Source organism: Dreissena polymorpha, chromosome 15 (assembly GCF_020536995.1).
Source record: "Dreissena polymorpha isolate Duluth1 chromosome 15, UMN_Dpol_1.0, whole genome shotgun sequence".
NCBI classification, from domain to species: domain Eukaryota; kingdom Metazoa; phylum Mollusca; class Bivalvia; order Myida; family Dreissenidae; genus Dreissena; species Dreissena polymorpha.
This window is the reverse complement of record NC_068369.1, coordinates 21,168,211-21,188,690: the sequence shown is the minus strand read 5'-3', so window position 1 is coordinate 21,188,690 and position 20,480 is coordinate 21,168,211. Positions and strand designations below refer to the sequence as shown.

Sequence of the window (20,480 nt, the reverse complement as noted above, 5' to 3'; positions counted from 1 at the left end):
CGGATGAAACCTATTTTAATTAGAGAGCGGACACTGATGTGGACGCCGCCCGCCGTCCGCCATGGGTGAAACTATTCTACGTCCCGTTTTTAAAAACGGGCGTATAAAAATGATCGCCAGTTAACCCTGCCCTTATACGCATTCTTGTTACAGATTGGATGCAGTTTGCAGGCGATTCGATAGTTGCCAGAGAATTTCTCGTGTTGCATCTGTGTCAGCATACAAGGCTGTGTGATGTGACTTTATTATTCGATAGTTTAATATCTCTTAACAGTGGGTGATCTATTACCTCATGTTGATTTTATGGCGAATAAGCGCGGAGCACGGATAACAGAATGAATGACCAGATTGACTGTTTTGATTTGTACGTCCCTTGTATTAGAAAACAGATGCGGATTAACAGACGTCCAAGTGACTTCCACCATTTGTAAAACAGACGTACAACTGCCGGTTTGGGGTGTAATTTACGCCCGGGCGTCTATAAACGGAAGCGCTGGGACATATATACAGATTTTGCAGACAATATTGGGTATTACCCGTATAACAAATTTTAGACAATTGGTTAGTGGACCTTTTCTTATTTCTGTCATTTTAACACTGTGAAACTATCAAAGCAGAAATTAGCTGTGACACATGACACCAGACTAAAAATGAATACATGTGACAATTAACACCAAATTGTATTACTTTTTGTCCATCATTTGCGGAGTCCAGACTGAGCAGTTCGGGCTAGTAAACTTTGGTTCGGGCTAGTGAAAAATTCCATCTGGTAGCCCAAACAATCTAGTGAATCTAAACAAAAGTGAAATTCGCAGATTTTCAGAAGAGTAAAAAACATACAGTGCATTCATTCCTATTTAAATATAAATAGTTCACACACATACAACATATATTGTCTGACAGTATAAATCGCTGCATATGGGAGGCAAACAAAAAAGCATGCACTCAGGTATATTCACACTCGCCGTCACCAGTTAATATCAGATCCTACAGAAAAAGAAAAAATAATTTCCCTACCTACCGACAGTCCAGGATTTTTTATCTGACTTTGGGGAAAGGGGCTGGCCTTTTTTTAGACGAAAAAAATCTAGCAAAACGCTGGATTTTGGGGAAAAAATCGCACGAAACGCCGGAATGTGGGGAAAATAATATAAGTCTAATATAATCAATTTAACATATTTTACTGTATTTAAAACAAATTCAAGGCAACATATAATTTAATTATGCAATATTATTCTATTTTCTACAGTGGATCAGGTTAACTAATATATCTAAAGGCTAAAAAAAAAAAAAAAAAATTTTTTTTGGGGGGGGGGGGATTAAATTCTGGGGGGAAATTTACCAGCTGAGGGGAAAAAAATTTGAGAGGAAAGGGCGGGTCCCAAAGAAGGAAAAAAAACCTGGACACTCATTTTTTTAGCCCGTAACCATAAACAAACATGTTTTTTTATTTAGCCTCCACAAATATTTTATAAATATATTATGACTATGAATCATTACATGTATAAACATAATTATTAATCTTTAGTCTTTATATTTGTTGCGTCTTTTCCAAATGTTTATTGTCTGTAATAATAATAAACAATCAATTATCTTGAAAGTGTCGAACCGCCATCTTCAAAATGTTTTCTTGTTGAGCCGTGAATTCTGATTGGCTAGGCCAATTTCAAGATTTGCATACCTTTAAATAGCGTTAAAACTGACATTGCAGAGGTTAATTTGTTGTGAAAAAATGTCAACAGATGACGTACATGTAGTATGAAAAATGCTCATAAATAAACAATTTTTGGTTAATAAGGAACACTATCGTTGAGTGACCCAAATCGGCGCTGCCCTAATTCGACGTGATTTTTGTTTTGCTTCTGTTTGATACATAAGCGACATCCGTTGACGTCACACAATAGCACATGGTACACTACGCACAATTTACTATACAGTGCTTTCCACAGGCAATTTAACGGTCCCTCTGCAGGGCGCTTTAATTTTGAAATCAGAGTCCCGGGGCGCCTGAAATTTTCCGATCGGTGTATTCTGACAGTTATTGCAGCTTAAGATCAAAGCGATATCGACTTCGCTGAAAATTTTGAAAAATTACGATCCTTTGTCGCTTTACCCAACTAAAGGCAGAGCGTTGCTGTATAAGAAAATCAATATTGGACAATGAGAGCGCACGCTTTGTATGAGCGACAGCAGTAGGTAGGCAGTACCTGCATTTTAATCATGCAGACAACTCGTGACGTATATGTAATTGCCACAGAAATCTTAGCCAGTTACTTAGAAGACTGATGATGGCAACTGACCGCAATCCTCGTGGGCAACGTGAATTTCATGCATAATTCATAACGCAACTGTTAATAATATTTGTTGAAATCTCAAATGGGAATAATTTAAGTAATCCGAAACCCATTCCTGTAAGTCGATGTTAACGCGTTTTTAATCCGAAACACAGTTTCGAATGTAAATGTTACCACAGCGTTTAAATATTCTTGCTTCATATTAGAAGTGCAAATTTATTTTGTGTCGAATCAATTTTAAAGAGCGCGAAAATTATGCATGTACAACGTCCTGTCATTTGCATAGAAAGCGTGCGTGTATTGAGCGTTTTAAGCACAATACACGTCAGGGGATTGACGCTTGTTCAGAGGCAATATTTCATCAAATCTATAAATAGTCACCTAAAGTTTATTTGATACTATAGAAAATGGCAAGGTTTGTGTTACAGAAATAATCCAGAGCTTTAATCGTAAATATTTACCAGAAAGTGATTTATAAAAACGGAATAAACAGGATTATCGGGTAATAAGTATACAGTAATAGAGTCGGGTTGAAACGAAAGTATTGGGGATTTGTTCGAGTCGGGATTTTACTATCTATGCGGTAAAGTTTTAAAACAATTAAATAATATATATTTTTAAATGACTGGGGGATTTTCTTGAAGAGTCATAGCGCACCAAATGACGTCTTTTGATGCTGTTTTTCTTTGAGATATAACGCACCACAGAATGTCAATTGACACGTTAAATTTTTAAAAAATCAACATCGGTAGGGGACACCCCTCCCGAACCACCCGTCAGCCCCGGGGCTCCTGACAAAAATCCTGTGAAAAGCACGGCTATAGTTGTTTTTTGCTATGCGGAAAATAGCGGGTTAAAAGGTAAGATATGGTTGATTGGCTTGCAATTGATGGATTTTTATGTATTTTACTTCATGCAAAAGTTTTGAACACTTTACACCCAATTGTCTTTGTAAATAAGAATGTGGGATAATGCATCGGTTTCGTCTGCAAAAGTTCACCATTTCATTCATAAGTCACGTGACTGCCATTTGACAAAACATCGTATAAATATATTAATTTTCATTATGAAAAAGGTGTACGCGTAAACTTTGATTTGAAGTCCGGATATGTTTTTGGTAATGCTGTAATACAATTTTAACTACATGAAGCAAGTGTTTATGTTGGTAATTGCATATTATGTTTATTACTTATTCTCATTTACTTAATTATAATTGTAGGTTCCACAAAAGAAGTACAGGTTATATTCACCTACTTCCCTAAAAACAGCTTATCACAATGGGTTGCTGACAGGGTCCCCTATTAAAACCACTGCCAGAAAGTATGGCATCCCAAAATTAAAAACCTTAATTGATTTAATTGATTTCAGTTCCATATTGCTTTTACAGTGATACAAATTTAAGTACAATAAACACGAGTTAATTTTTTATGCAATCAGTCTACACCGGAGTGATATTTACATTGAAATCACGTAACCAATCATATGCGTCGTTTTTGGCACTCTCAACAAATATGGCCACCATTACATAGACTCTGGTCATTTCGTTTTTCAACAAATTTTTGTTGATAACACATTCAATTGAATTTAAAATGTGTGAATAAAAGGTAAATGTGTAATGAAATAACAAAATTAATTACATAAATCCCTATATTGAGCAACAAAACTTCAACAAACTGCTTGTATGCGTCGAAATTCGGCACTCGAGGATACATGAAGAATTTATAAAAGAGGATATATTTGATAAGAGCTCTGATGAATTAAAATATTGACTGTTTTTTTCTAGTTTTTGATCAGCCAAACGATGGTGACCTAGTCAAAACTTTTCTGTAACCACTGCATAATTTGGGAACGTTATATCACGTAATTTCATCTCGGTAACCACCACTCAACAAGAACCTACCATAAAGACCGTAAAATCGTGTGTGGAATGCAAACTGGTAGAAGTCAGTGAGATGCTGCGTTGTGAGCTAGTGATGAAACAAAGGGAAGAGTCACATTTTTTATTGCATACCATTATACTAACGCAATAGTTTACATTATCTAAAATCCGGCACTCCCCTAGTCCTACTCCTAGGCGCTTAGCTTTATCGGCTTTTTTGCAGTGAAATACAGTTTAACAATAATACTATTATTACTAACAAATAATAAATAAAGTGACATAAATACAAATTAAAGTATAGCATGAATGAACATATTACATTTATATTTAGACGGAAATATACAAATAATCACTTACAAAAGCGATGTCAAATATATTTTAATCCATGTTTTGAGGTTTTCTGCATCAAAGGGAAGTTATTACATTACATGTGCTAAATAAATGCTGAACCCTACTACACAGGTTACACAATACAATGTTGTTCTCAATAGTGTACGTGATACTTATCCAGGAACCTTATTCATGGTCAACAAACAGATCTAATACACCTGGATTTCTCGAAAGCGTTCGACAAGGTCAATCACATGAAGTTACTCTACAAACTGCACCAACACGGCATCCAAGATAGCACATTACAATGGGTCAAATCTTTCCTTATAGGTCGACTTCAGTCTGTCTTGGTAAATGGTGACAATTCAGACGAGGTTCCAGTCACATCAGGTGTCCCCCAGGGCTCTGTTCTCGGCCCTCTCCTCTTCTTGCTCTACATAAACGATCTGCCAGAAAACATAGTGTCACAGGTCCGGTTATTTGCTGATGACACTGCTGTCTACATCACGGTCAACAATCCCACTGAACAAAATACCCTGCAAGAAGATCTAGATCGGCTACAAAAATGGGAACACACTTGGGATATGGAATTTAATCCTTCCAAGTGTACGGTTATGAACATCACCAGGTCAAAACGTCCCTACAAATCCACTTACACACTCCACGGTCATATTCTAGAAACAGTTAGTGATGCTAAATACTTGGGTGTTAGCATCACATCTGACCTCAGCTGGAATAAACACATAAACCAGGTTACTGCAACAGCCAGTCAAACACTAAACTTCATCAAACGAAACATTCCCATAAAACACCCACGCATTAGAGAATTTGCCTTCAAAACCCTGGTCCGCCCACAACTTGAGTATAGTAGCTCAGTGTGGAGCCCACACACACAACACAACATAAACAAGATCGAGATGGTCCAACGCAAGGCCGCTCGATGGGTTACAAATGATTACTCATATCACAACAGTGTCACACACATGCTAGACAAATTAGGGTGGCGTTCACTTGAGAACAGAAGGTATGACTCCCGGCTACTGATGTTCTATAAAATTGTCCACTAACTGGTTGCTGTACCAATGCCTCCCTATGTCACTCCTCCGACCTGGCTCACTAGACATTTGCACCCCCTTTCATTCAGACAAATCCCTACTCCAAGCAACTACTATAAATTCTCCTTCTATCCAGCCACTATTGTCCTATGGAACTCTCTACCAGCCAATATTGTACAGGCACCTACCCTGGACCAGTTTAGGCTGGGGGTGACCAAACTAGACCACAGTTTCTAAGCAGGTTGGCTGTTTTTAACCTTTTATCTGTATATTCCTTCTTTTAACTAACACTATCACCTTTGTTTCTATGTCTCACAAATACATTATGTATTACTTTTATCTCCTATACACTTCTTCCTTAATTTCCTAGCACTGACACGCACCTGCTTGTAATGCTAATTGTTGGCGACTAGCAGTATATATAGATAGATACTTTCACCCTCAATATTCCACTAAAATGTTACTGAAATTCATAATATTAATAAAAGTTAAAAAACATTAGGAAAGAGTAAGAATTAGAACACAAAAAATGTGTATGCCACATTCAAAAGGGGCCTGTCCCTTATTCTGTATGTCTGTCTATCCGTCCGTCCATCTGTCTGTCTGTGTATTCATAGATGTAGAGGATGACTGTAAATAGTTCTATGATGCAGACCAGTAAAAGGATAAATACTGGTACACTGAAGGTAAACTGTGGAGGAAAGGTTGATCCAGTGCTGGGATCAAACCCACAACAGTTGGATCATAAGAATGCTGATCTATCAACTGAGATATTTTACCCATACACACTAAATTCCTTCCTTTAAGCTGGGTTCCCACTGCCGATCAGATCAACTCGATCAAGCCCAACCAAGCGGTTGGTTACTGGTCTGGTTCGGTCGGCATGAGTGATTGGGGCGGTCGGATTGGTCGGGCCTCCTACCCGATATTTTTTTATATGTATTTAACAGTATTTAACGGTGTGTTTACATTCTGTCCAGCCCGAGTGTAAGCCCCTGAAAGCCCCGTTAATTCTGCGCCTGATAATATGTGATGCATCATGCAAAAATAGGTCTAATGCCATATGCTGCCAGCGTAGCTACAACACCAGCCTTCGCACTCTGGTCAGGAGCTACCCTTTCCGCTAAGAAGACCACAAAATATTGCGTCACTATAGCAGGCAGGGTAGCTCCTCACCAGATCATGCAAATGCGCAGTCTGGTATGGAGCACCTGGCAACATATGGCATAATATCCATTTTTGCGCAACATCGATCAATATGCGTTTGACTTCTGCGAAAAGTCCTGTCTTATATAAAAAAATCAAAATAAAATCCATGAATTTAAAATCAAACAAAAATGCTAGATTTTATTAATCCACAAAATTTCATGTCAACGAGAAATAAATGAATATACAGTGTGTTCTTTTGCTTGTAATAATATATCCATTTATTGTTTACATGTGGAAGAGGCCCATGTACACGGCATGGGTCCAGTAACTTCAATACATAAATCCACAAAAAAACAAACAACAATATTTTTAATCTTTTTATCATTTATTTATTTACATGTGTATTTGTAAGCTATTTGCTGAACATGTAGTGAATTAGCATGATAGAAGAAAAGAAAGACAAGAAACAAAACCTAATGATTAACAGTCACAAATACATGAATGCATAGTGGTTTGCAATAAGTCAATTTGAAGCAAACAAAATCATATTATAATGTATATGAAATGATCCTACAGTGTGATTGTTGAAGAATTTTTTATTACATTAAAACACTTGAAGTGCTAACAACAAAATGTACAGCAACTACATGGTGATTCTATTCTGTTAATCCAAATATATTTGTTGATCCTGAAACCACTGAACAATTAAAATCACAGATAGAAGCACATAAAAAACAATACCTATTTTTTTCCTATACAAAGAACTATCAAAGACATAATGTTTATCAATATAAATTAAAGAAATATAATTAATTTTTGAACATATTATGCTAGTAGGCATTTCAACTGCTGTATAATAATGAGTTAAATGTTATACTATTTATTATTTCCTCATTTACAAAATCAATTAATTGGAATCTTGCCTGTAAGTCAGTTAACTTAACCTTTCCCACTCAGAAACTAATTGAAAATGGCTATGTGAAAACAGCATAAGACCAGAAAAGCCTGCGAGTAACTCGCAGTCTGTTAAGGTTTTATGCTGTTTGCTGTTCATCAGTATCTAAGGGTTTGAAATGAAGCCTTTAAAATATGAATCTTGTAAGAAAGGTCTTTAATTTAATGTAACTTTCTAACGGACCACAAATGCGTCAAAATACATATCTAAGTGGTTAAGGGTAAACAATGAGTTTATGGGTCATACAGTTAATATTTCTGGACTTAAGATTAACCCTTTCAGTGCTGGAACCGTATTTTGAAGGCCTAGAACGTGGCGTCTCATCAGGATCCAAACTGTTTGCTATTCTAATATAGTATTCTTTGAAAAAAAATCAAAGAAAATGCTAATTTTAGAAATTCAGCAGACGACATTTTAGCAGACGACAAATTTCCCAGCATGCAAAGGGTTAAGGAGAAAGCAAAGGAGTTTGCCAGTAAGTTAAGTAACCAGTGCGAGTATACACGGTACATTTGCATGTTAAGTAAGACATTAAAATATTATCAGAGATTTTGATTAAGGTATTTAATGTTTCTAAGAATAACAAAGTTTAATCAGCACACCTATTGTCTCAAAAGCGGTTCCCTGCCTAAGGTTGCCACTTTGACAACTTCAATTTGCCTCCTGCTTAACACACACTCTAAGTCACTGTAAAATAAAAACAAGTGATCCACAAGGCAAGGCCAATTTTAACAAACTCTTTAGACAATGTCTTTATGATGTTACATATCCTTATATAAAAGCCGTTGGCCATGTGGCTTCCGATAGAATTAAAAAAATTAATTCTCTATTTTAGTCTATGTACTAATTGTGACCCAAGGGGCATGGCTAGGGCAATTGTTTTAACAAATTATGCAAAAGACCACAATACAATGCTATATACCAAGTATGAAACCTACGGGCCTTGCAGTTTAAGAGTGAAGATTAGTGGCATTGTTATTTTCAAACCCTTTTTGGGGGCCCTTTGACCTTTTTAATAAATGGACTGGAACGATTTCAAAAACTTGCATAAAGGACCAACCAAGGAAACTAATTGTATAGCTTTATCGTTATCTGCCCAGCGGTATAGCAGATGCAACTTGAAGACAAAAGTTGCAAGCACAGGGAAGCACACACAGGCTAGAAAACAGACCCAGGACACCAAAGTATCAATTATTACAACTTATGTCACTTTCATATGAATGCTGCATTCTGATTGGATAATTTGTTCACATGACCGGTTTTTCATTATCCAATGAACCCACTTTGTATGCAAATTTAAACATGAATAATCATAGCACTACTTTCTGGTCATAAACAAGTTGCCAAAAAGACGTCATGTTTTGCGCGAAACTTAATGGCATTGTTTTTTATTGGTCAATAGCGAAATGACGTTATATTTTTTGCGCGAACTTCAACGATATAACCATTGGACGGAGATGAAACCGAAACTGAAAATAGATTCATACGCTAGATTAATCGGCGTTTATGCAAATTATGCAACAGTTCATACACCGATGAAATGCAGAAAAATGCTATTAAATTTTTAAATAAAGGTCTCCATAAGGCTGTTGGGCCCAGGTGAGCTAAAAACATAAAGTTGTTTTCCTACTTAAAAAAGCTCTGTAAATGTATCCCTTTCTAGAGTTGATTATATAACAAGATGGCACTTTTGAACAGGTAGGGAAAAACAGAAAAATATAACAGAAACATGCAATCTACTTCATCAACAAAAATCTAAGAAACATACAGGGTTTTCAAAAATGTATGTAACACTTTCAAAACTATGTAGTTCAATAATAAACAATATGATAAGAAAAACACTTAAAAGTCAGTCAAAAGAGATTTCTTGATATTGTATTTGTTCAGGAAAACATTGATGGCATGATGTTATTTGGGATGTTATCAAATGTTAGATGTTTTAACATGTGTCGACTACCAGGGAAATGTGTAAAGAGATTTGTAATGTATACATTTTATTTTTGAAATAAAATCAGTGATTTATGTAATCAGAACAATGAAAAAGATGTATCCAAAGAAAAAAATCAGCTAATGACCTTAAATATAATAGTTAAGTTATTTTATGCCACAGGATCTGTTTTGGATGCATTAACCAGGGACTTCTCCAGACAGCATGATGCCAATGTGGAGAAGATTAAAGAATTAAACCAGGACATGCCCCAAATGTCAGGTCATGTTAAAGGTTAATGTTTAATATTTCTAATAACAGCAATGTTTCTAGTGTCTAGCGAACATTAAGAAATGATCTGAATTTCAAATCCAATTCAATGCCTCCATTTAAACATTTGTAAGAGACAGATATTGTGTCCAGGTTGGATTTTGCAAAATGGGCAAGGGACAATGTCGTTATCTAAATGTGTCCGCAGATAATCTCGAGGCATCCATTACTTGTGAAATTAAACTGTTTTAACTCTTTCAGTGCTTGAACCGAATTTTGAAGGCCTTTGCCAACAGTTTGGATCCAGATGAGACGCCACAGAACGTGGCGTCTCATCAGGATCCAAACTGTTTACTATTCTGACAGTATTCTTTAAAAAAAATCGAAGAAAATGCATATTTTAGAAATTCAGCAGACAACATTTTAACAGACGACAAATTTCCCAGCATGCAAAGGGTTAAATACCCAGACATTCAGTTGTGCGATCAACATTTTAGTACACAGACTGCACATGCTGAAATATCAAAACAGACATCATTTCTCACATTGTAATAAGATGGACGTTTTAACTGTGCTAGATGTTTTAGATATGATATATTCATGTACACAAAACTACCAATATTTGTAAAAGAGAATTTATAAACTTCTCATATGCTACAAATAGAAATTTGTTTATTTCATAAATATGTAATTAGATTTGAAAGTGTAACATATATTCAAAAATATCACAAGTCTATTGCAGACTACATCTACATGCAGCCATTAAAAAAGGGCATACCCTGTACACAAAGTACACTATGCTCACTTATCAAAAGAAGAACACACTGTAATTAATTATGCGGAGGGGGCTACTTATTCTGAACATGAAAACGTGAAGTCAAATTAGAATTAAATTTTTTGTAAAATTAAATTAAAATAGAAAATTTAATATTTTAATTGCCTTCAAAGAAACACTTGACTGGAATGACAGGATGATGCTGAAAAAATTGAAATAAATTATTCTACGGTTTACATGTTTGCCTTGCAAAGGTGAGAAATATCTTAACATTCTTGACAGTCTTGACATATAAAGAAATTAGACACAACAAAAATCTGTTGAATTATGAAGATATAAGGATGATTTGCTGTTACAATAAACTATAAACATATATAATACAGGTATACATTGCACAAGATTGATAAATAATGACATAAAACTTGTAGTGAAAAATTAGCTCACATAATTATACATGCATTTAAATAAAAATACAGTGTTGGTAAAACTCAGGCCTTTCAAATACACATTAAAACATTTATTGGATAAAAGAAGCAGCAAGACATAAACTCAGAATGTCCTTATGTTAACAGTATCCATATCATCTAAAATACAGCAATCTTAAATTTGTTAACGGTATGCTTATCATCTAAAATACAGCAATCTTAAATTTGTTAACGGTATGCTTATCATCTAAAATACAGCAATCTTAAATTTGTTAACGGTATGCTTATCATCTAAAATACAGCAATCTTAAATTTGTTAACGGTATGCTTATCATCTAAAATACAGCAATCTTAAATTTGTTAACGGTATCCTTATCATCTAAAATACAGCAATCTTAAATTTGTTAACGGTATCATTATCATCTAAAATACAGCAATCTTAAATTTGAAAAACAATTACCTTGCAGAAAGATGTTTTCTTGTTTTGTGTGAATTTTATTATCGCATAAATATATAAACATCAAGTTTTCATGAATAATTGACCAATGATTCTTAAGACTCACTCATTTCCTTCAAAACCACATAGTTTTCAATGCAGTGACTACCAAACAACAATAGATTTTGTGATACAAAGTTCGAATACATAAAAATCACATTGATTTGCTAGGCACTTCTTTTTCACACAAAATATGTCCATCACCAATCCATGAAATACAAGAAGACAGACTATATATTCTGTATTATGCTTCTCTGTATATTTCTGATTTCCTATCACTGTATTAGCTGGACATTTTTCATGTTTTATCATAATTATTCAAACATGAAATAATCTACATTGAGAATTGGTCATAATTAAAGGTTCACTTAAAGCGGGTATATACGATTTTTTATATGTGTTTAATTGTAATATATTGATAAAATATGTTACAATAACACAAAATAGGCAAGAAAAATTATACATTAAAGCCGAATTTCATAAAATGCAGCAAAGACAAATTAGCGCTCCGAGCCGATAGTGACGTACATATTTTCCTACAATAACCGAAGCATTCGTCTTTGTATGAGGATCGTAGATAGTGTTCGTGTGTCGTATGAATAGATATCGTTGCAGGAATTCAAATAAACCGTTAAACTAAGTTTAGATGCACATCGTACATGTATGGTATACATGCTGGCGAATTCAGCTGTACAGCCGTTTTCTATTTCAGAATTAAATATCTGGCTTATTTTACATTTCTCAACACATGTTCTTCTTAACTTTTATTTTAATTTATATTGAAATATATATATAATAAGTTTTTTACACAGTTTATATAAATTCATAAATATTTGACAAAATCGTATATACCCGCTTTAAAGACAAACAACAAATTAAATAAATTTAAATGTCTAGGAAATTTATTGACATTTTAAACTACCTTTAAAGCAGTAGCAACTGAAGGTTTACTTGTTACTTTCTAGTTCAACACCACAAGCATTTAGTCATCATAATTCTCAACAACTTTCCTTTATAGCATCGATTTCATGAACAATCATGAAAAATCCCCAGCATAAAATTTAAGACAAAATATCGCAGAAAATGACAGCACTTTTTTAAAACCCTTTCCCATAAGCAAAGTGAAAATTTCTATGTGCAAAAAGCATAAAACCAGAACAGCCTGCGAGTAACTCGCAGTCTGTTCAGGTTTTATGCTGTTTGCTGCTCATCAGTATCTAAGGGTTGGAAATGAAACCTTTAAAACTTTAATGTAGTGAAAAAGGTCTTAAATTTAATGTTCTAATGGCCTACACATGCGTCGAAAGAAGGGTTAATAATGCCAATGTTCATGCCACACAAGTTAAGGGATCCATACAAATGCAATATTTTTGTTTCATATCATTATTGTATGCTTGAGGAAATAAATAATAAATATTATTTATATACATCATTAAAATCAGAATAGCATTGCAGACATTATTGGTACTTGGTTTAAAATAAAAAAGGTAAATGTGTATTTGTAGTTTTTTGTGGTTAATATTAAACTAAATATCACACCAGTCAATTATTCAAAGAAGAGTATGCATCTTTAAAGTGAAAAGAAGCCCCCCCCCCCCTTTATACATACATGCAAAGATACAATGTCAACTTACATTGATCTTATTTCTTGATTATTTTTTTAACAGATTATGTTTAAATTTGGAATATAAACAAAATTAATAAATTTCAATACCTCATAGAAATTTTATTTTAATTGATCCACAATTTAATGAATTATCATTTAACGAGAAATTACACTAAAATAAAAAGTAACAAAATGACACAGTAACAAAATGACACAATCTTAATATATTAAATTTCAGTGAAAATCATCTATCAGTTAATCTGAATTAAACACACAATAAATAAGTATTCAGATCTGGTAGTGAATATCATTTGTGTCAACTCATTGCTGTGATGATAGATTGACACATTTATCTCAGCAAGAACTCATTTTTGCATAATGCGGCTCATATCGGCTGAAAAAGAATGATGTGTGTAATCTGTAAAAATGATTCTAGCATGAATTTGTATGTTAAAATTGAAACAAGGGCTGTTTGTAAAACAAACTGCACTGGCAGTAAATATGGGGTTCATTTACAGGTCAGATTTGGAATCTCTGCTGTAAAATGAGATTTTGAATGAATTAAAGGGAGGCAAATCTGTAATATAAAGAGCATGCATAAACCGTAGTTGTTTCCCTTGTTTGAACCATGCTAAATCCTTAAAATGCCTATTTCCAGTAACTGTGACCTTTACCTGTGACCTTGACCTTTGACCTAGTGACCTCAAAATCAATAGGGGTCATCTGCGAGTCATGATCAATGTACCTATGAAGTTTCATGATCCTAGCCCCAAGCGTTCTCGAGTTATCATCCGGAAACCACCTGGTGGACGGACCAACAGACCGACAGACCGACCGACCGACATGAGCAAAGCAATATACCCCCTCTTCTTCGAAGGGGGGCATAATAAGACCTTTATTTTACTGTCCTCAGTTCAACATCTTGACTACCTTTTGCATTGTAAATTGGTAGTTTAACAACCAAAACTGTGATGTTTCTCTAAATTAGCATGTTTCATGTAAAAATTAAATTATAAATGTAGTGCCAAATGGATTTGTATTCAATTTCAAGCCATTTCAAGATTGCCTAGGACTAGGCTACCAGTTTTTTTAGTGCTGCTATTGTATTCAGTAAAACCACAAGATGTATTCCTCAGGTCCGTGAACCTGTAACAATATGCAACTTTCCATCAAAGTTGAGAATTTTTGGCAGCAGAGATATCGTGTTTGGTCCTGTTATCACACTAAGATGGCTCATCCCACCTGCTGCAGTGGTCATATGACTGCCAGAAGATGTCCCAGCATGCACTAGGGTAACAGGAAGTCCCATTGTAGACTGGGTCGCAGCTTGCTGCAAGCTCACTATAGTCTGAGCAGTAGACTGGTTACCCTTTAGAGTCATTGGTGTTATCAGCTGAGGTAGGGAATGAGGCATGGAGATGATAGAATGGCTTTCATTGTCAACTGATGTCACAATATTCCTCATGTTTAATGTTGTTGCTTGCTCAGCACTGTCCTCAATGATCTGTAGCTGATCACCTGAAAATATTAAAAAATCGCTGACAATTGTAAGACCCAGATTTAGTATAACTAGAAAACAATAAACCAGTTTAACAATACTACCGCTGTTGCTATTTTTAGATATCACTTGACGTGTCAAATTTCAGAAAGAGGCTGAACATGTAACTTTTTTGGCGTAGAATATCAATGTAGATAATTATACCAGTTGATTGTTATTATTTACATTTGGGATTTTCATGAGCACTGACATTGGTTACAATAACGTCAAGCATATGCATATAGGCATGTGTTAAGTCTATAAATTGATAAGTAATTATAATATAGACATTCTAATACCTCAATAATAACTAGAGCTTTGTCACAGACGTGACGTATACCCCCACGTGCCGCATTGACACAGACTATTTTGCATGCTGTCTTCACAAAACAAGAGAATCAAATTTAAGGTGATTTTTAAGAATTATAATGCCATTATCATTTATGGCCATTTTGACCTTTGGACCATTGAATTCTTTCGCAAGACATGCCGTCCAAATTTATGGCCATTTTTTTACTTTTGAACTCCAAGTGTGACCTAGACCTTGGAGTTATCACCATCATTCTTTCGCATGACACATAGTCCAATGATTGTGAACAAATGTACCAGGTATTTTTTTTTTTATCTCAAAATAAATGACATAGTTATGGCCCGGACAGGATCATTTATGGCCATTTTTAACCTTTGAACTCACATTGTGACCTTGACATTACAGATATCGACGTAATTCTTTCGCGCGACACACCGTCCAATAATGGTGAACAAATGTGCCAAATGATTTTAAAATCTCACAATGAACAACATAGTTATGGCCCGGACAAGCTCGTTTATGGCCATTTTTGATCTTTGAACTGAAAGTGTGACCTTGACCTTGGAGTTATTGACGTTATTCTTTCACGCGACACACTGTCCAATGATGGTGAACAAATATGCAAAATGATTTTAAAATCTCACAATGAATGACATAGTTATGGCCCGGACAAGCTCATTTATGGACATTTTTGACCTTTGAACTCAAAGTGTGACCTTGACCTTGGAGATATCAACGTAATTCTTTCGCGCGACACACCGTCCAATGATGGTGAACAAATGTGCCAAATGATTTTAAAATCTCACAATGAACGACATAGTTATTGCCCAGACAAGCTCATTTATGGCCATTTTTAAAATTTGAACTCAAAGTGTGACCTAGACATTTGAGATATTGACATAATTCTTTTGCGCGACACACCGTCCCATGATGGTGAACAAATTTGCCTAATGATTTTAATCTCACAATAAATGATAAAGTTATGGCCCGGACAAGCATTTGACCGTCGCATGATGGTGAACAAATGTACCAAGTTATTTTAAAATCTAATGATAAATGAAATAGTTATGGTCCAAACAAACTTTCGGTTTAAAACACACTAATTGACCCTGTGACCTAGTTTTTGACCCAACATGACCCATATTCAAACTTGACCTATACATCATCAAGATACAACTTGTGACCAAGTTTGGTGAAGATCAGATGAAATTTCGGGACAAACTGACAGACGGACGATCGACCGACTGACCAACAAAGTGACTCCTATATAGCCCCCATTACCAATGGTAATGGGTGTATAATTAATCCACATAATATTCAGTACCATTAGTGCATATTTACTTCGCGCTCTTATCACTTTTGGCTTATTGTGAAAAGGGTCTATTAAGCATTACACTCTGTTACAAATAAATCCTGTAAACTGCTAAATTTAAATAATTAGCTTATTTAATTGACTTCCTGCATATCAAAAAACTTTATGGAAACATGACTTTAATTAACCCAAAAGGGTTAAATTCGTTTACTTTAAATTTTGTTAATGCGAGATAAAAGAGGCAACGCTAAAAAGAACTAAATGTTGACAAGTATAAATGATTGTGATGCTTAAAGATATAATTTGAATACAATGTCACACTCTTTAATTTCCTTCAGTGATGTCAGTTCATTTGTGAGATTTGAAGCATGTATTTTGAAGAAAAAAAGCACAATTAATTTACACAAAAACTAATCCCGGACAATCATTTATATGGATCATTTCCCCAGATCCAACAGAATGGATGATCTGTGTCTCTTCAATCAGCACTTTCATATTAAAAGCATTCTTTAAATCCAAAAGATAAATTTAAAATCGTAAAACCAAACACACTAACTACACTGTGTCATTTCCACAATTCTTCTTGTACAGACAAATTTTAACATTTGTCACCTTCAAATTTTGCATTCACACACGAAAAACCTAAACTGATTACCAGCATTCATATTTGAGCTCTATGGTATTCTATTAATAACTTGTATTACTTTGACCGTCTTTTGGCTACAAGGATCAAAGCAATTGAAAACATACAAATCACAGCCTAAAACTTTTTTTCACAAATAAAACTTGAGTTTCCACTAAGTCGTCCGCTTTCTACGGCCCTGATTGCCCTTACATTCCCCTAGTTGGCCGTGTATGCGCTGCTGTTGGGTCACTGGACAATCCTTGTGGGCCAACAGTAACGTCTTCAACCCTGCCACCTCAGAACGCAGCTTGTTGATTTCACTCTGTAATATAGTGCAGCAATTTGTTTGCCCAATTGGCAAAAGTACTGGTACCAGATACCAAAAATATGCGCGAAAAACACTGAAATAGGAAGAATGCGTGTCGTGGGACATTGGTGTATTGAATTTTTTGCTCCCAAATTTTTTTTGATAACTAAGTGTTGTCAAGTTGTCAATATTATATTTACTTAGGTTCATGCCATGAAGCTGCATAGGGAAACAAACTAAATGTTATTCATAACAAGACTATTGCCAAGCAATATATGTCCCCTACCGGCTCCACCATTGTCAGAAATTCCACCATTGTCAGAATTTTTTTTTATCTGTTGCCATAGCAACCAGAATTTTTGACGTAGGAACAAAATGAAATGACATGCATAATGTCCATATTGCCATCTATCCATGTTTCAAGTTTCATGAAAAAATATCAATAACTTTTAAAGTTATCGCAGGATCCAGAAAACCACCATTTTCAGCAGTATTTCTAGTTTATTCGTTACTATAGCAACCAGAATTTTTGATGTAGGAACAAAATGAAATGACGTGCATAATGTTCATATTGCCATCTATCCATGTTTCGAGTTTCATGAAATAATATTAAGAACTTTTAAAGTAATCGCAGATTCCAGAAAAGTGTGACAGACAGACAGACGCACAAAGTGAAAACCATTAGTCCCGTCCGGTGAAACTGGAAGGGGAAAAAAATATTTTTTTATTTTTTTGGAGACCTTCATTTGTGAATTAATTTTTACAGCAAGTGGGAAATTATTATTTTTTTCCTAATTGGGCAAGTGCCGTTTTTCGGTACCTTATAAAGAAGGAAAAAAATTGCTGTAGACAGTAGTGTGTCAGAATCCTTCATAAGAACAAAGGCCCATAAGCTTACTTTTCGGTAAACCATAAGGATTTATAGGCAAACTATTTCTTGACAAAAACCAAGAAGCTTACTATTTAGTGACAAATACATATATGCTAACAATGTCACAACAAAGGTCCATATGCTGATGTTCATTAAACAACAAAGACCCATAACCAAACGATTTCTTGACAAAGGCCTAAAATCTTACTATTCAGCGAACCAAATCATCGTATATTGAGTCTGTGATTTCATCAAATTCAAATCCCCTGGATGCATGTATCAAACAAAAAATTGTCATTAAAAATATACTTTGCTTAACAATTTCATCAATATAATAGCTAAATGTACCGGTATACATGAAAAGAGGAAAGCGGTTTGTATTTGCCTTTATAAAGGGGGAAATACTGTTAATATTTAAAAGAGCTTTGAAACAAGATAAACCCAAACTATATACATTGAGTCTGTTGTTGACTGTTGCGAGATCGCTGGCCTTTTTCTCGAGCGTTTCCACCCACTTCTTTCGTTTCTGTCTACACCGCGCAGCTGCTGCCCTACAATGTGGATGTGCACATCGGTCATCAATGGGACTTGTTCACAGGTTAACAAATTGACAATATTCCAACTCTAATTCTTGACTTATTAAAAACACCCCCGATTATCAAAGGGACGTGTTCACAGGTTTACAAATTGACACTATTCCAACTGTAATTCTCGATTATTTTAAAACTCTCTTTACACTGAACATTAACAACATGTTCCTAGGTTCCTATAAAGAAAGTTCAGTTTGGTTATTTGTTTATTTTGATTTTTCACAGTTTTCAAACATTATTTTACTCATATCAGTTAGCCACTTTGCTTGAGTAAAGAGGTTAAACAAAACTGTTAAGTGCACATTCTTATAGCAAGCAACTAACAATTGCACAGCTTGAATCCGAGGTAGAAAATAAAAAGATTTATATGACCGATTCCAACACATGCTATGTGGCCAAGTTGGAAATTGAACCCACAATCCATGAATTTGAAGCTGGATTTTCTTACCAAGTTACATGATGATTGAGCAATAATTGTGGACTATATAATGTTCAAAGATTTGTCTTTAATTTGACCTAGTGATCTATTTTCTGACCCCATTTAATCCAGTTTTGAACTTAGCAGAGATATCATTGGGACAAATCTTCTGCCCAAGTATCATAAGATTGGGCATTCAAGGTCACAATATACTAAACTAGAAATGGCGCGGCCGCCGCCGCCACGTATCCCCACGCCGCAACTTTTGACCCAGGGGTCAGATCAAAATTCCAAATAGTGCACTGTCGCACAAATGCTCATAGCTACCATGTGTTTAAGTTTCAAGGTTCTAGTGCTAAGTTTGTTCTTCAGTAGTTGACAAAACTAATTCTCCAATTTTTGGAAAAACCTGAGTGTGTCATTCCATGAGATAACAAACTTTTTATTGAACAAACAACCATGTAGCATAGGTCACTTATGCTATTGTGCTGAAAAAGATACAACCCTTATTTATTTCAATCACAATAAATCAATAACAATAGTAGGGCTGCAACGGGTACCCGAAATATCCGATGATATCGGATCCAACTTCAGATTCGCGGGTACGGATCCACCGCTGAAAATTTTGGTTCCGGATATTTATTTTCATAGTTGTATGTAACCTAGCAGTGTTTTCACAAGTATTGTTTTTTTAAACAGACTGGTTCTGTTCAAAAGATAAATTATACATGTAATAGTCGATACTTATTGACGAGTGACAGTCAAATAGCATATCATTCGAGATCCTTAGGCTTTTATTGTCATTGGACATTCCGTAATGAGCCCCGAAAGCAAAACTAATTTGAAATCATGGAGGATCTACAAATTACAAATGCAATTTCTAATGGCAATAAGTAAGTTTTCAATCCTTATTGTCTTTCTGAGTTGTATTAATAACAACGGTAGTGGATCCAGTGTGGCTAGAAGGTGATTAAGGTAAATTTTGCATAATTTTGCGACCTGTCAAATTGTGTTCCTGCATAATGTATTGTCTCGAAAGCATATTTCGTCATGTACTAAGTTTAAATGTTATCTTGTTATGCAAGGAACCTCAGTGCCCAGTGAGCGAATCTTCTCCACAGCAGGAGACCCTGTCAGTGCTCAAAGGGCTTGTTTGGACCCAGGCAGTGTTGATATGTTAATTTTTGTGAAAACAAACATCAAACTTATGAACAGTGAAAAGTGTATTTTAACGAGCAAACTATTAAGTGAATAAGTGTTAAGGTTTCGTTTTATTAGGAAATCACTACAATGTTAAACGGGAAATGTGTTATGTTTTTTGTTAATAAATGTTTAATGTTTTTTAGTCA

The 20,480-nt window shown here is 35.0% G+C and overlaps 2 protein-coding genes across 11 annotated transcripts in view; both read right to left on the bottom strand.

Annotated features, from left to right (window-relative positions):
• The window catches only part of LOC127859396 (membrane progestin receptor gamma-like), a 418,822-nt gene extending 414,207 nt beyond the window's left edge, over positions 1 to 4,615 (bottom strand). For 8 of the 10 annotated variants that reach the window (XR_008039352.1, XR_008039348.1, XR_008039351.1 and 5 more), the window contains exon 1: positions 4,531 to 4,615. The gene's annotated coding sequence lies outside the window, so the exon portion shown is untranslated. Of the gene's footprint in view, positions 1 to 687; positions 793 to 4,194; positions 4,262 to 4,530 lie in introns of all 10 variants that reach the window. The other 2 variants (XM_052396764.1, XM_052396765.1) reach the window with 2 other exon arrangements.
• A 2,458-nt stretch (positions 4,616 to 7,073) lies between these two features.
• The window catches only part of LOC127859392 (cyclic AMP-dependent transcription factor ATF-2-like), a 35,228-nt gene continuing 21,821 nt past the window's right edge, over positions 7,074 to 20,480 (bottom strand). The window contains exons 10-12 of the mRNA XM_052396750.1: positions 18,578 to 18,674; positions 17,156 to 17,267; positions 7,074 to 14,679 (exon numbers count right to left, since the gene is read on the bottom strand). Of these exons, the coding sequence (XP_052252710.1) occupies positions 14,294 to 14,679; positions 17,156 to 17,267; positions 18,578 to 18,674 (595 nt within the window). The 3' untranslated portion in view covers positions 7,074 to 14,293. The remainder of the gene's footprint in view (positions 14,680 to 17,155; positions 17,268 to 18,577; positions 18,675 to 20,480) is intronic.